Source organism: Aptenodytes forsteri, unplaced genomic scaffold (genome assembly GCF_000699145.1).
Source record: "Aptenodytes forsteri isolate BGI_AS27 unplaced genomic scaffold, ASM69914v1 Scaffold146, whole genome shotgun sequence".
NCBI lineage: Eukaryota > Metazoa > Chordata > Aves > Sphenisciformes > Spheniscidae > Aptenodytes > Aptenodytes forsteri.
Genome location: NW_008795128.1, coordinates 7,134,908 through 7,152,432, shown reverse-complemented (window position 1 = coordinate 7,152,432; position 17,525 = coordinate 7,134,908). Strand labels below are relative to the sequence as shown.

Here is a 17,525-nt window from a genome sequence, read left to right as displayed (position 1 = left end):
CAAAGGGGTAAAAAGTGCAGAAAGGCTTGAGAGAGGAACGTAAAAAACAGTGAGAAAGACCATGTCAAAGAGCTAAGCAGGGAATGCACTGTACAGATCCAAGGGAAAAGGACAGCTCCAGTGTGACATACAATATAGTAACTTCACTGATATTGCAAGTTTTGGGATTGTTTCAATACATTGAAAGGCATTCTGGATTATAGGTGGCCACTGAAAATACCTTGAATTTAAATTACTTTTGAAAGTGCAAAGGAATTGGCCGATGTTAACTTACCTGGGTACCTGGGGCAGATGTGGGTTACAGAACAAATGCTGTCTGTGCTGCAAGGAACTCGAACCCAGTGACTTCCTTCTCTCTTGCAATTGGTGATCTGAAGAGGACCATACAGCAGTATTTTCACTTAGGACTTGGGATTGTTTCACATACTCTTCATTGAGCCAGCAGCTAGCTTCCAGCTGCTCTAGGTTTTGCTTGGCTTCCAATAACTTCTGCTTCTTGACTATCCTTTCCAGCTGGAATTTGACCTTTTTCCGTCTTATATTTCTTTCTGCCTTTTTTAAGGAGTATCTTCGCAAGAGCTCCAGCTGCACCAGTCTCTTCTTGTTCTGCTGTAGCAGGGAAGGGCAGATTTCCAGCCCAGTGGTACTCTGCACCTCAGCCTCTGCATAGAGCGTAGGCTCTGTTTGCACTGCAAACTCCCTCTGCTGTTGCTGAAGGGCAGCCAGTCGTTTATTCTCATTTATAAGCCACTGCTGGTCTGTAAACAAAACAATGTTTGAAAGAAAGTAAAAATTGTAGGAAAAACATTGCTTGTTACTATCTTGTTTCTTAATTTAATCAGCCTTGAGAGATCATTTGAGAACAGAATTTCTACGCGTGTAGAGCAGAGTCTTGACAAACCATTTAGAGAAAAATGTACCATTGCTGCACCTTATTGATAACCGAAAGCCTCTCCACTGGGATAAGGACTCAGGTAATAACTGCAAGATATAAGCAGGGGCTTGGCTGATACAGCTAAGGAGACTGGTAGATAAGACCTTGTTTGTAAGCAAAAAGTAGAACACATTTCAATTTCTCAAAGATTACGCTCAAACATCACCTCAAGTTTGCTGTTAAAATACAGTGGAAGCATTAAAAGGCCTGAGCTCAATTCTGTGCACTTTTCAGACATAGGGTATGTATTCACAGTAGTGAAGTATGACTTCATTAGCTTTTTACTGTGAAATATGCTACTACTTCTGCTTTAATTATTCTGAAGTCACATGTTAAACTTTGTATGTGTTACTTAGGGAATGAATGTATGTGCACTGAGAGCAGAGTTAACAAAGGAACTAGAAGAGGAAGTTGTACAGAGCTAAACAAAGCCTCCGTGTTAATGCAGCGAGTGGAATTTCACGTAGACACTAATGAGCCTTTGGCTAATAAATGCCTACATTGTGAGTGAAAAAATAAGCACTTGTGCAATCTTAAAATGTTACTGACTTCTCATCACAGCATTTGAGTGTTTCACAACTATTCTAAAACAAACATTCCTCTTTGTGCCTTTTGCCCTATCCTTTCCTCCTTAACTTGACTGAACCAACAAAAAACATGTGCAAACTATTTTCTTTCACTTACCTAGGCATACTGAAAATGAGGGAACCCAGAGTCATGCTAAGGAACTTTGTTCAGCACAGGAAATGGCAATTTTTGTGCTCGCCCTTATCAGTGGCAAGTTCAGTAAGCCTGAAGGCTAGACCACTCTGTGCCCCAGTTGGGATGTGCCTCATTTGCGGGGGTAGCTGCCAGCTACCATTCCTGTGGATGGGCATGCAACCTTCAAAGTGGGTTGAAGACAAAGCTACAAGGAAGCCACTGCCAGACAGTTCTGCCAGCCTCTCTAAACCCATCAGATGGAAACTTCTGGAGCAACACAAACACCGTGTGGCACCTGGCTGAGGTAGAGCAACAACCACAAATTTACTATCTGTTGCAACTATGGCTGCTCCAACAAGCACTTGCCAAAACAGCCTGATAGGAGCCCATATATCTTGTATATGACCACTTTAGCAGGTAATGTACTTGAAATAAATCAAATACTCTCATGGCAAGGATGCAGGTGAAGCCAACACAACCTTTCGCTATCAGGACGAGCATAATTCAAAAAAGACAAGCTCATACCACCAGTCAATGCATATTTTTCATAAAATCACCACTCTACTCCACAAAGAGAGTTAGCTTCTCTGCTTTTGTTAATGTCCCCCATATTTCATAAATGCTAAATATGCTCACAAACCAACTGATTAACCTAATTTGATAATAAATTATGTTACCTCTGCTTACACACTTAGTCTTCTCTAAATATTCAGAACCTGATCTTTGCAGTCAATGGGAAAGCAGTAGAGAACACAGATCACCAGGTTCATTTGTTTTTAACTCTGGATGCAAGACTACTTTATTCCATGCAAGGGATGTGCTTAGAGGCTTTTCAGAGTGCAGTGGCTTCAGTCTGAGCTATGATGAACTGTAGCAATCAAAAGAAGGGATTATTGAGATCACCACTACCAGATTGTGTCTGATGGCTTGGACATGTTCTCTTAACAAAGTAGAGTTTGTTCATTTTTATGCTGCTATAAAAATATACATATTCAGCTGGACAAAGCAAACAAAAAAATATGCTTAGCTAAAAAAGCAATGTAAAAATCATAGGCAAGGTTCCTTGACAAGTAGAGCATTTCTCAAAGGACCAAAGCTTTTCAAAGCACTTCTGTCTTAGTAGCAGCAACATTTTTTTGGCTGGGCTTACCTTCAATCTGCAGTCCTTTACTGAATAAGCAACCTTTCGTTGCTTATTCAGGGGGTTAGGAATTAAGAGGTATTTAAGTATTTAAGTCTGATGTGATGAACGAGGGCTACCCGCAGCTCTGCACAGCTGAGCTGCAAGAGAGGAATTTTGGGCTGTGGAAGTTTCCCTAATGTAAGAAATCATTAGTGCATAGGCATTGTCAGCATCACTTGCTTGGTGACTACTGATCTTGTTAAACATACTTCATTAGTGATCCCTACTACAGTGAGTCTCCTGTCCCATTTATGTTGGCAGCTCTGCACACAGCACATGCACAGAAGTAGGAATTCTAACTCTATGGTTACTCTACTGATAAAAGAGTAGCATTTTAGTCATTATTTTAGTTAATTTTTCTTAATAACATTTTTAAATTTCACATACAAAGCTTTTTTCTCAACTCTATTTCCAGATCTGTCCTCTTTAGCATGTTTCTAGCAAGCAGAATATTTGGCAGATAAGAGTTTCCTTGCAACAGAGCTGCAAGCTCTAAGATGCTAATTAATCTCTGCTCACAAACTTGCCTGTGTCAGGAGCTGAGACACAGAGAGCTCAGAAAAGGTGGAGAATTTTGGTGGGTTGCCAAGTGAAGAATTGTGTTTGGCTGGCAAAAACTACCTGCCTGGCTAAGCTTCATGTGAACACAGCGAAAACAGCAGAACTAGATGGAAGCAGAGAACAAGTCTACAGAGCCACAAAATAAAGATTTTGGGGGGGAACTCTCTTGGTTCTCTGTACTATCTACATATCCTAAGTCCATTTCTGCTACATCCCATCACCACAATTTCCTTTTAATTTCTTTATTGTGGCTGGCATAATTAAAAGATAGCAGACCGCATAAGTGTGGGTCTGAGAAGCTTCCAAAAATTCACAGAAGTTTTCTTCTTCCAGGAACCAATAGCAGGTTTTGCCAAGAGGGAACGGTGCCTTTGTAATAGGCATACTTTGCTTATCAGGAAACCTGGATCAAATAATTCATTAGAAGACAAACTAGAGAACATTATAACCACCCAATTTCAGTGGTCAAAAACATCTCAAGGTTTAAAATGTGCCCAAATCAGTCTATAAACTTGTTAAGGGGCAGCCCAACCTCACCAAGACATCTTGCTGACTATGTCTGCCTGCATGCAAAGCAGCACCTCTGGGGGCCAGGAGCCACTGACACTAAAACGTACCTCTCCAAATACACTGTGGCTCCACCTTCTGACGTAGCTATTTGCCATTCAAAATCTGATCACTGATCTAGCCTTTAGTACTCTTGCATAACCCTGTAGAACTTCCTAGAAATAACTCCTGTTTGAACAAAAGCATGCCTCTCTTTTTTAATCTAGTTTTGGTTTAAAACAAATTCAGCAGTGCAGAATGCAATACCACTAATTAATCATCGTTAGGGTAAATAAAACCCGCATCTTATTTTTAATCTTAATTTGTCGCACTTCGGTTTCTACCACAGAACATCTTCATACATTTTTCTTCATACTATAAAAGGGCAGGGGTGTATGGAAATATCGACTACATAAAAGCCAGTGAAACTCTCTTTCCCTTAACTGGGGCTAGGATTTTAGCTCTGAACTTCAGTGTCCCACCTATTTCTCAGACGTGTTTTCTTTGTTTTCATTGTTTAAAACTCACATAGCAACCACAGAAAATTCAGTTTGAGCTGTGGTCTTATGCCATGGCCCTATTTTTCCTAATGAGTGAAATTCATTAAAAGCACGTGAAAACGGTCTATATTGTTACAGATGACATCATCAATAAAACGCGTAAAGAAAGTACCTCAACCGACACACGTCACTGTCTCGGAAGTGCTGCTTGGTTCCTATCACATCCTGTTGTTAGAGCAGTTTCCCCTGAAAGCTTATGGTAGGAACTACCACAGTCATCTTGATTTCCATGTCCCAGAACAACTCATTGGACGAAGCACAGGTATATCATGAGAAAAAACTTAAAACACAATAGCAGACTCGGTCTACATTGCAACATGGCAGAGTTGCACTACAGACATGAGCAGAGCAAAGCTGCAGGGAAGGCAGGACGGCGAGCAGCTTGGGAGACAAGAGGCTCAGTGCCACAGGGGAGTAGCATGCTGGTGCTGTCTCTCCCAGCAGTGACCTGCAGAGCTAATTAAACAGTGCTGCTGGTGCACTGCGAAGGAGGCCCTTTAGTCCCGTTAATCAAAGCTTAGTAACTGTTCTCAAGGGAAAGGCAATTACAAGAGAAAACTAGTAATAAGCCATAATGAAAGTTCCACCCATAATATAAAGCATAACTAGGACGAAAACATCAAGAAAGAATGCAGTAACGGAAGGGAAGTGAGAGAGGGCAACAGGCAGGTACCCACTTTCTTGGATCTGCTGGTTGATTAGTGCTTGGTCATTTTCTAGTTCCCGCTCTGCTTTGATCTGTCCTCTCAGGATCTGCTGCTTTAAATCCTCAACATAGAGCTGCTGCTGTTGAATTTGTTTTCTGTGGAAAGCTTCCTGGTCTCTCAGTTTCTGCTTGTACTCTTCATGCACAGCATCTATTTCTCTGCTGTTAGAAATTTTGACAGTGAATTTAAACCAGAAATGAATACCAAACATTTGTAATAAAAGCAGTCATCTTACTAAAGACAGACAGACAACATTCAAGATATTGTTTTGTTCAATAAGGGTGCATTATGACAAAAGCTCGTGATGGTAAAGTAGCTGTCTATATGCATGTCATAGCAGGCTACAATCCTGTAAGTATCATAAATGCCAGCAAACATGAAAGCTCTCATGATGAAGCAGAAAATTCCGTCACCAGAAAGATAATAGCAAAAAGAATTTTAAAAATTATTGTCACTTTTCATTTTGCTGTAGATCTTCCAAAAATGAAATTATGGGGGAGGGTGTTTATATGTTATAAAATTTTATAACCACTGTATAGGATATTTGTCATCTAAGTACTTCAAAGTGCTTTACAGAAATGACAAACATTCTTCTCTGTTTTCAGATCAAAAATCTCCAACCTAGAAAGGGTTACAGGCATTGTTGAGATTACACTGACAGTCTCTGGCAGTACCAAGGAAAGAACTTCATCACCCAATTCTCTGTTGGATGCAACAACTGTTATTAGGTTACCGATTCTATATTTGGAGCAGAATTGTGATCAGAAAAGTGACTAACCTGTGAAAAACTGCCTTACAGTCCCCTCCAAGATGTTTGGTTCCTGACTGTGTGCCAAAATTTTACACGCACACACACAGAGTAACAATCAAAATAGTATCTATTCTTAGCATGATCCATGATAATATTCAAAATACATTAACCCTCTAAAAGGAATATATATTCTACCTGTCCACACATTACCATCAGAAATTCTTAACGTTATAGTATATATAAAGGTGACATATGATCTTTGCCTGTTGTTTTGTTTTTAAACACATTATTATATGTAACCTCAGAAAATTAAATCTTTGTCTTGAAAAAAAATTTTTTGATATATTTTACTAATGAAGTAAATGATGTATTTATTATAATGATGTATTTATTATACTTTTAAAGAGAGCAAAGGTATCAAAACTCTAAAGAGTCCCTGAAGGTCAAAAGAAAACAAAAATATAATTTCAAAGGGAATGCTTTGGAAACATCATGTTGTTTGTAAAATCATTACCAATACAAGGTCACCTGTATGAAAAGAGCATTTGACCTTTGCTACACAGGAATTAATTTGACATCTCTATTTAGAACTGTAAGCATGTGTTCAAAGCAACCATTTCTACAGCAACAACTTTGATTCTGCGGGCTAGATTAGCAGACAAAACAGATGAAACAATTAAGAAGCCAAAGCCTACAAATCTTCTGGAGTACCTTACACGGAACATACATTTCACTTTCTTAAGAAGCAGTGGGAAAGCCTCACTACATAAAAGCCTTAAGATTCTCAATAATTTATAATATTACTGTGACTCTCTTTCACTCACCTGAGGAAAACAGAATTCAGTTTGTTTTTAATGTTTATGTAAATGTAATGCTGGTGAGAATAACTGAAAAGGAACATCTTCTGTTCAATTGTCTGGCATGGTGCAAAAAGAGTACAAACTTTGCTACTGTCATCTGCTAAATGGTTTGTGTCTGTTCGGGACCCACAGGAACAAATTATATGAATAGGCAGCTCCAAGATCTATTTGTCCTCGGCTTGACTACAAAGATACCAACAATCTGTGATTTGTAATTTTCTCCTCTCAGATAAACTTTAATTGATCCCCAGGAAATAGGAGCGGGATGCCTCATTTCTCATTCAGCTGAAGTAGGTTTGAACTGACACTTCACTGTAGCACTGAAACGCTTGTATGGCCATTACAAATCTCCAGCTGTTCAGGTATTTGTTACGCCACCAACTACTGGGGGACAAACTCAGAGGTTAGAGCTAGGCTGGTTAACTAAAGAAGAATCACTTTTTGAACATAGTATTAAATCTGAAGGATCTTGTTTAGGAAAAGCTCCCGTGGTTTTAATGATAACTCTGAGGAAGGCTTTCCTTGAATGCAGCTTCCAGGTTATCTTCCATATTTTCCAAGGGAAATGTAATGAAGCAGCCATATAACCTGGAGGTTAAAGTACTGATCTGAGACAAAACCCCTCTGAATTTGGAGCAGTTATATCACCTCTGTGCTTCCACGTACTTAGGGTGCAAGGTCTTCAGGGCGAGGACTGCCTCTGGATGCCTCTGCACTAAACCTAACAGAGCCTTGATGTCAGCCGAAGCCTCTTCTTGCCGATATGTTAAAACTAATAAACCGTAATAGCAATTGTAAATGTTAAGTCTCTGTGCATACTCTGATGATGGGGTAGTCTTAACCTGTTTTGCTAACAGACATATAAAGGCTCTGATTCCTATGGTGGTACGAAAGTTGAAAAACGTGAGTCTAAATTTGTTACTGGACAATTACATGACCTTGGGCAAGTCACTTAGTCTGAGACACGTGTGAAAGAAACAAAGTACATTCATCCAAGAGGAGTGATGAGGATCCATTAACATTATCAAATATCAGAAAGTCAAGTATCAGAAGAGCTGATTTCTATTCATTTATCATTATTAGCACCATTCTGTATGAGATTAAGGAAACTGAGTAAATCATTGCCAATAAGGCTGAAAAGCGCAGCATGATAGTAAAACAGTAGACAAAGAATTCTTGTTCTGCCACTGTTTACTAAAGCTAGATTAAAATAAAATTCCTCTTACAAAATGTCTCGTATTCTTCCTAACCATGACTTTTAGCTGTCAGCCATCCTTTCCATAAAATCGACTTATCAGAGTTCAAACTGTTTACAAATTGAAATGCAGAACATTTAAGTATATGAAACAACTCAGTGTTGCATTGCAATCCAAAGACCTCACAATGCTCGCAAAGGTGATTAGGTAACGTCTCTTTACAGCTGGGAGAGGGTCATAAGCTCTTCCCATACTTTCCAACAATGCTGAAACCACCCCCCCACCCCACCCCCATTATAAAGTATCAGAGAATAAGCAATGCAAACAACGCACCTGGAAGTGTGTTGTTTGCTGTTCTCAGCAGCACTAGCATATTCCCTCATGTGTGTGGTAATGGCTTTTTGCTGAACCAGCATGAAACTGCAAGATCCTTTCCAACAGAAGTGTGTGTTTGCACACAGAGCAGAACATAATGCAGGCCAAACTGACGTTATTAATCACAGCTCCGTACTACGACCATACCCCAAAAAGGCAGAGTACAGAGGCATACCCATACTTCACTCTAAACCTTGGAAAAACAAACACTGCACAGCAACCATTACAGTATTATTACTGCTTTTGTTCTGGTGATGTAGCTAGTTGGTACAATTCTCTCTCTCTAAGGTTAAAGTTTCTGTAATGAAGTACTGCTGCTGAAGGTATATATACGAATTGCAGTTCTGCTGCTATTTCAGTGCCTCTTTGCTTCATCTCCTAATTTTTAACAGTACAAAACAAAAACCAGGCAGGGCAGTAAAGACAGGTCTGAATACAGAGATTGAACATTAAACACCTTTTTATGAAGTTGCTTCTTAAAGATGGTTTTCTCAAGCAGAACAAAAAGATAATGAAAATTCATGCAGAGCCACTTACATAATAAAGGTATGCCAGAAGATGTTTTTCCTCTGGCCGTGACACTACTGATGGTGAGAGCAAAATAACTGCCTGGTTTGGGTTTGGGATACAGATCTGTCTCTCACAGAAACTGCTGAAACCAAGAACATGAAGTAAGAATGCTCCCTTTCTACCTTCAAACATGCTATGTCATGTCAACACACTCTTGCTGGTTTGTGAAAATAACATGACAAACTAAACTAAAAAAACGAGGTGACAATGGCCCAGAAAGAAAATAACAGATTCACACACATTTCATAGCTAAATCACCTAATAGACAATTTAAAGAAAAATCAGTTTGTGTAACACGTTTGAATGATTAAACTAAAACCAAACATTAATCCAATTAACATAAGAATTTAGCCATATTCTGTAATAGGTAGGTGAGATCACTTATTTCTTTCATCTGAAACATCTTAAATCAGATGTACTGTTAAATTTAGACTTGAAATACAGGAATACTATGAGATACAGGAATCAAGCACAGACCAATTTCTGCTATTGCTTGTATTCCTGCATTGCCACATAAGCAATCTACACTCGGTATAGTTCTAGCAGGAAATAATATAACCTCAGGACAAACATAAGACAAACAGCTTCATTTCCGTAGGTATTGAGACATATATAAAATCTTGGTTTCGTGGGACCGGCATGCTCTGGCATACAGCATATGAAAAAAAGGAACCCTGCATTGAATTTCATAAAAGCATACAGATTTCTAGGTGTACCAAATGCAGCAAGAAGTGTCAACAGTTACCCCTCCTCCAAGTAAACCTTTAAAAACAGCAAGTAAAATTACAACATAAAGACACCAACCTTAAACTAAAGATGATCACAAATTACTGAGAAAATTTTCATATTATACCAATGCTGACGGATTGTTTTTCCATCTCATTTTTCTCTCCACAAAGTTTGCACGATGCGTGCTAAATGAACCATCTGTAAATCCACATTTTTTCCAGTCTGTTTTGTCGTCAGCTCTCCGGGATCCTATTGTGCAATTCTCCTCCCCTCTTCCCCAAACACTTCTACTGCTGATGCAGAGGCTGGCGGCTGCTACAGCATAATGCAGTTTTCAGTAACTATGGCAGCAATAGCTCTGTGGTGAGGCTGAATGCCTTCTGCAACAAAATCTTAAGGCTCAAATTGAGAAACTCAAGTGAAAATACCCACTGTTGCTAAAAGCTGAAATTTGCCAGTTTTCCCAAAGAAAACATCAGTCAAGTTAGCATCCCCATCCTTCTGTCTGCCTAGTGTTCAAGTCCCATTTTCCTTTTACAAATGATTTTTTCCAGGGGAAGAAGAGTTAATAATAAAGCAGAGAAAAAGACATTGGCAAGGCATTTTGCACCCTTGCAAATCCCAGCACTGGGAGCAATCACAAGTCAGGGTTACAAGCCTATCCACTGATATACATCCACGCCCGCTCCATCCTCCCCCTCCACCCGTGTCCAATCCGGAGCCCTTCCCGCAGGGCCTCAGAGCATCACGCAGCAGCAGGCACCACACAGCTGCATGGGATCATACATCTGCATCTGCCTAGCACAGAGGCTCAAACCTCTCATTATCACCTCCTCCAGCCTCCTGAAGCAATGCCACTCACACAATTCAAAGCAAAAGTTGGGGGGTGGGGGCAGGAGATGGGAACCAGAAATCAGTCAAAACGGCCAGCAGAGTCAGAAACCTTTAGAAATAAGGGGCCTTTGGAAACGTACACAAAGAGTAATCCCCTTCACGGAAGTTACCATCAGGTGAAGTATCATTTGGATTTCTGTTAGCTGGTTTGCTTAGAGAAAAAGCACACCTGTGCATTTTTTTTTTTGTCGGGTTTTTTTTTAGCCTTTCCATGCAAAACCTCATTTTTTTCTTTGCCTAAGCCCCCCAAACAACAGCAAGGCAACGGCTTATTTAAGGCAACCCTTTAAATACACTTCTAAAACAGACTTCTTTTTGGCAAGGAGTCACAGGCACAAGACACAGCCACACACTCCAGTAAAGGTCACCGCTGCCTTGCTAAATTCCAGTTCAGCTGGAACTACAATCTATCACAGGTTTTCCCCTTGCGATTTCAGTTATATATGGAATCAGTTAGTTCCCCTGCTAACCCACTATACGTGATTCTGCTGTAAGTTGTAGAGTTGCTGTAATTGACACAGTGCATTTCTTTGTGAAATGAAATATTTGAGGGGTCGTTTAAGAGATACAAAAGATTTCTTTAACTTGTATTTGTAGAGCACTTTGAAATTCTAAAGCACTTTGAAATTCTCAAATGAAAGCTGTTAGTAAGAACTCAGAGTATTATTTTTACAAATATTAGCTGGACACGTTAACTAAACCACATTAGAATAACAATTGTGTTGTGTTCTCCAGCATCAGATGCCATATCTACAGGCACTGTTTCCTTTCCAGTCCAGTAGAATTTCGCACATTCTTATGATTTTTTTTTCCCCCTGGTTTAACAATGTTGGTATTTTCAAGGAAAGAGAGCTTAAACCAGTTCCAAGCAGCTAAAATTAATTCAGTGTACTGCTATACCACTGGACTCTAATGGAACAACTCCTGTTTATTTTTTAAACCAGCAAGAGAACAAAATCAGGGTTTATATTTATATGCAGTATGGTATTAAGTCAATGACAGGAGCAAGAACTTCATTATCTACTTATTTGTGGTGATCCTATCATATGATGACTGATGGCCAGCCATAAGCCTTCTGTGTGTTTGGTGGCTGACAGCAAACATCAGAAGTTTGAAGCGCTGGGGCTCTTCTGAGTAGGGTGTACAAGCAAGCAGCCAAGTAAGAGTACAATGAATCACTCTTTTCAAGGAAAGTTTCATGCCTAAAGGTTTAATATTTGGGTGCAATGGTAGAAATTTGTTTTCTCTCTCATTTCTCAAAATATTTTAACATACAATTAGAGGTTAAACTCGTAATTCAACCCATGAAAAGCAGATGAGAAAAATGTCATTGTACTGACAGCATGGGAGATAAGACCCACGTCTTATCTGTAATCATTACCATAATATATATGTTCATATACTCTGAAATAAAAAATCCAGGAGAAAGCAAAGTACCATCAGTTCCTGATTAAAGAGTACTTAAACCCATGGAAGCCCAACAATTTCTGAATTATTTTTGTGTGCAGCTGCTGTGCTTCTTTGCATGAACGAATCATGTTCTATGCTAGGACTTCTTTTTTGGACTCTTCCATAAAGCCATTTTCTTCTCACCAGATGAGAACCCAGTTTGTCCAAGGAATTTTCAATATACTAATACGTATTCACAGTACCTACTACTGACATCAAATTTAATATATTTTAGGGTTCTTACATATTGTAAATTGGTGGCAGCTTCAGCGTAAACCCCACTGTAGTCATTGCTTTAAAATACAGGTTACACATGCAACAAAGGTGCAAACAATTTGCACAAGACCAAGGATGAAGAAAGAACATGGTTGCAGAGACTTGCCTATAACTCAGCTGCATGTACAGATTCTTGTTTCAATATGATAAAGTCAAATTGAAGCTTGAAGCCTAGTTTGCATCTGTTCTGGAGGCAATCAGGGTAGCACAGGAGGAAGACAAAGCTAGAGGGGCCAAAAAATTCAGCAGGATTTAGACACATTAATATCCTTACCTTAGTTCAGGAGAACATTTGTTTTCTTTACAGTTTCTACATTTTTGACTGTAAAAATAAAAATAGGAAATCACAAATATGTTCAAAAAGAAGGCAAGAAAACTTCACTGAAGCCTATTATACACAGCGATGTTATTGTAATTTTCAGTAGAGGAACACTCTAAGATGCAGATTGCTAGCAGCTGGGAGAGCATCAAGAACTATCAAGTGAGAGGGGGGAGAGAGAGGGAGAAAGAGACACACAGACACACATAGCTTGCCCTGTTCTTATATTTTCCTCTGAGCATCTCCTGACAGAGACAAGACCCTGCACTAGGTGGACTTTTTACTGATGAGCAAATAAGCACTCCCTGTAGTCCACTTAATCCTGTACTACTGTTTGCAAAGTACCTCAGACACACCTTTTAGTACTTGACATTGACTTTTCTTCACGAAAGCTGGACATTCGAGAGACCACATATATCTTGTATTATTCTCATATTATAGATCTTAGGCTAGATGTCTCAATCATAACCTCCTCCATGAGCAAAACTACTTGTCTGGACAGAAACACAGGCTTCCTGGTTACTGTAAAGGAAGGCTGAGTAGATCAAATCAGTTTACCTTTGCCAAAAAACTATTCAAGAGCAAAAAAAAGACCACTGGATTACGTAAGGTGAAAGACAACTAATATTAGACATAGACATAGTTTATAGCTTATTTCTGTAAGAGATGGACATTCATAAAAATCAAGTGAATTCAATACCATAATGCTTTTCATTTCCATCGAAGTAACCATTTGAAACACTCTAGGCAAGTAAGAGGTTAATGTTAAGAAATGTATATGCATAGTCCTGTCCTGTGATTAAAAAATTGATCAACACAAACAAATCTGCTATCTGACCGGAGTCTAAAAAAAAAATCAATCAGAAACGTTCTTCAGTTTTGTCAGGTTAAAAAGGGGAAAACCAAGTGCAATTCTGTGCTAAACTGTTCACACTGCTTGGGGATTTCTGCAGGTTTTTCTAGGACCATCAACAAATTTCTGTGACAAAAGCTCCACCTCTGATGTTTATAGCCATGTAAAGAGCAACTTGGTATCTACTTTTGAAGGTCATTAGACAAGCCCTTATTCTTAAATTCTTTGTAATTTTTACAAAGAAAATAACAGCAGTGATGTGTAAAATGTACCTCAGTACAGAAACAAAATGAAAAGCAAATGCAGAGATTAGATACATTAAAGAGAACACATAGAAACACACTACCCAAGGTGGAAAGCAAGCCACTTGACTAGAAGTATGAAGAGATGTTCAAAACAGAGATAACATTTTATGCTCATAAAAACAAGATGAGATACCTCCTCTAGAAAGAGATAAAAGATTCCCAGTATGTTACCACACCAAAAACACTCTAGCAAGAAGCAGAACTATCAACAGATATGAATGAGAAGATGGCTGTTTCTTGCCTTTAACAGGTCAATTGAATGTGCCAGGCTGAGAGGAATTAAAAAAGAGAAAGAACCCAATTACATTTAATTCTGTGATGTTCTGTTTTCAATGTTATGAACTGAAACACAGAAGATATCCTAATTAATTTTCCTGATACATATTAATCACTGTCTCCATCACACCAATCCTTTCCCTTTCAGAAAGGCTCTGCCACAAAAAGCATACACTAGACACTGTGAGTATGAGCAGCTCTTCAGCATTTTGGAAGCAGTCTATGACTTTATTTACTGATCAGTTTTAAAAAAAGAGAGAATCACAATGGCTTCCTGAGATGAAGGGCTCAATGAGGACTTGAACTAAAAGGTCTTTGTGAACAAACCAACCTTCTGATTTCCACAACAAATTAGCAGGGAAACTGAACTGGTAATAATTACCTTGTCTAGATCATATCTAGAAAAGTCTGTTCTGTGAACTGAAGTAATATTGTAAAAATTATAGATTAGCTCGTAAATCAAAACAGCTATAATGCGGATATGCAAGTGAACTGAATTAAGGCTGTCTGACAGTCTCATCTGAGGCATTTTCTTGATTGTGCATCAGTATTCATCGTGCATCAATAAATAATTTTTCAGGTTTGTTGCTTGGATATCATAACACTGTATATTATACAGTTGGCCAACGCATTTTCTCGGACACTTTTATTTGATCACTTGAAAACATGATGGGACCTATTCTATATACAACTTAGTTTTGTCTAAACCAAGTCCTGGTTTCAGACATCATCCCACATGAGACATTGTTTGTTTGGTTTTTTTTAAACTTACTTGTCAAGAGAAGAAAGGATATAGTGAGGAGAATGGGTGCAACCTCCATCCAAGTTGAGCCAGTCCAAAGCTCCACAACTCAGAATGGGTGGGGTTTCATTAATCTACAAAACACACAACATGAGAACAGGAAGAAAAAATATCACAGCAACCCAGGAACTTCCAAGTTACCATTAATACCACCATTGCTAACTACCGTGTGCAATGCTGCATAATACCTCCCATGTGAGTTTATAATCTCACACTTCTGCTTAGTCTTCGACAATTTACAAAATTGCTAAGTATTTGTTACTGAGTACACCTCTTCTTGTAGCTCTGTTTTAATGTACTGCATGTTTCATTAATCAAGAGATTAAGAATGAAAACAAATGGAAGTTAAGCCTCTTATCTCAACTACAGAAGTGAGTACAAAAGGACAGTTGAGAGGAAAGTATAAAACGTTACTATATGAAAATCCATTTTAAAAGGTAGATTCTTGCCAATATCAGTTGGTAATATGGTTACGTCCTAAACCAGAAAACTTACATTTTTAAGTTAGGTTTTTTAGTTATATATGCCAGTCATTTTAAGAATTATCTAATTTTTTTGATCATTATTGAACTAGCTGACCAAATAATATCTTGCAGTAGTTAGTTCCTGAGATTAACATACCAAGAAATATTTTATCTATTTCTGATGTATGTAACAATTAAGTGCTTTCAGAGTCAACAATACTCAAGCACTTAATCCCATAAATTTTCCATTTCTTCTAGTATACCTCATTCGGGATGGTGAAATGACAGAGAAAGAAGACAATTCAGAAAATTATCAAATGTGGAAAGATTTTTAACTGGTCTTTTCACTGAGGCATTCTGCCTTTCTGTTTCAATCCTACTGTAGTCATGACTAGAAATAGGGAACACTAAATTATTCAAGGGATCTGCATCATCTTTTGCTAAGCACATCTGCAAGAAGCGCTAGCGTCCTCCCACAAAAGGTTTAGTGTCATTACAGACCATTAGATGGAGGAAATGAAGCAAGCGAATACGATGCTGAAAAGAAATATTATCTATATCAGGCTTGCTTTTAAGAGGGAAAATAATTAGGAAAATCAATGGACAATTAGGAGAAAAAAAAAATACAGTTTTAGAACTTACTGATCTTCTTTGTCTTAAGATAGCAGCTTCTGCTGGGTGATTGAATCTAAATTTATGAGACTTCCCAAGGACAACAAGGGCCCCTGTGAACAAAAATTAATTAGAAATCTACAGAGACATAATTCATCAAACAGTCAGTCCCTAGAATGTTAGCAGTTTAACTCCAGTATACAGACTACAGCATATACAAACTACTACAGAATAGTATGTTAAAAAAAAAATATTCTGACCAACAGCTTTCTGACCGTTACAGAGCAGAGAACTATTTTTAAAATTTGCCACTATGGAACAGCAGAGTTATCATTCTGTAATGACAACATCCAAGCAAACTAACCTTGGAGATCTCCGCAAACTCAACATAACAGTAAATTCCCTGTTCATATTAAAGACCAGCATGACTTCATATCAAAAACATAACCAACCCACTGCTGGAAACTTGTTTCTACACTCTCTCTTTTTAAGAATCCAGATCGCTGCAAATTCCCAGAAACTGGATTGGTTTACTTATTTTAAATGACCTGAAAATATGGGAGCCTGATCCATTTCATCTGAGCTCATTTACCATAGCCTATGACTCAGTGGCTAGTACCCTCCACCTAAACACACTGTGAAAAAGTTGAAGTTCATTTCAACCATATTACATAATTGCCAAAACCCCCTGCCAGTGGTCAGCTGGCTTACAGCCAGTCTCCACTACTTTCCACAACAGTGCCTCTGACTACAGGTCTTCCCTTTTCAGAAGGCTACAGACTACTGCTGCCAAAAGGGGTCTTAATATTGTCACCTATGTCTTCATTTTACCTTCTGTGGGGTACTTAATTTATTTGTCCCAGACTAGAAGCTCTAGTCATGGATCAAACCTTGTGGTGCTAGGCAGCAGCAGAAGACTGAGAGATGTATTTCTTAGATCTGCATGAGTTCCATAAATCCTTGTCTCTAAACTCCAGAGGTAAGTTGATTATAAGGCAGCATTCACAGAAAAAGCAAGCCTTACCTTGTGACAGACGACATGATCCAGTGACTTCACATCCATTCACAGTGCAGTGCGCGCCCTGAACTGGTCGCAGTGTCACAATCCCACTGTTGTTGTCTATCATACAGTGGTCCCTTTCAATCCACCGTCCCTGCAAAACTACAACGTATAGATTTCTTCTATGTCTCCTGTTGAAGGGGTTGGGTTTGCACTATTTTCCTCAGAATGAAGTACCACGCGCTGTTTGGCACTGCATACTTCATACCTCAGAGAATTATGTCATGTGCAGAACAAGGAGATTAAATTGTCGCCTTTGATTGCTAGCCAAGTACCCAATCACAGAAAAAACTTGATTGAAAATAGGGAGTTGCTCTTTTAAAGTATTTCTGGTTCTGGAAAACTATACACTACTTTCTGATTTGTGAGCTGATGTGCAAATTTTTCTGCTGTGCTGAATTTTCTTATTGCTATTATGGCATTTATTGTTTATATTTTACTAACCTACTGGTAGAAAATAATCAAACTTAACCAAACTTAGCAGAACTAACTGAAGCTGAGATTCCACAAAGTTTCCAATTTCAGTATAAAGTTTCAACTC

At 38.6% G+C, this 17,525-nt stretch overlaps 1 protein-coding gene across 1 annotated transcript in view; it reads right to left on the bottom strand.

The window, feature by feature from the left end:
• STARD9 (StAR related lipid transfer domain containing 9) overlaps window positions 1-17,525 on the bottom strand; it is a 109,170-nt gene that overhangs the window by 23,301 nt on the left and 68,344 nt on the right. Inside the window, exons 18-23 of the mRNA XM_009277570.1 lie at window positions 16,949-17,086; window positions 15,955-16,037; window positions 14,819-14,922; window positions 12,568-12,615; window positions 5,164-5,354; window positions 275-758 (exon numbers count right to left, since the gene is read on the bottom strand). Of these exons, the coding sequence (XP_009275845.1) occupies window positions 275-758; window positions 5,164-5,354; window positions 12,568-12,615; window positions 14,819-14,922; window positions 15,955-16,037; window positions 16,949-17,086 (1,048 nt within the window). The remainder of the gene's footprint in view (window positions 1-274; window positions 759-5,163; window positions 5,355-12,567; window positions 12,616-14,818; window positions 14,923-15,954; window positions 16,038-16,948; window positions 17,087-17,525) is intronic.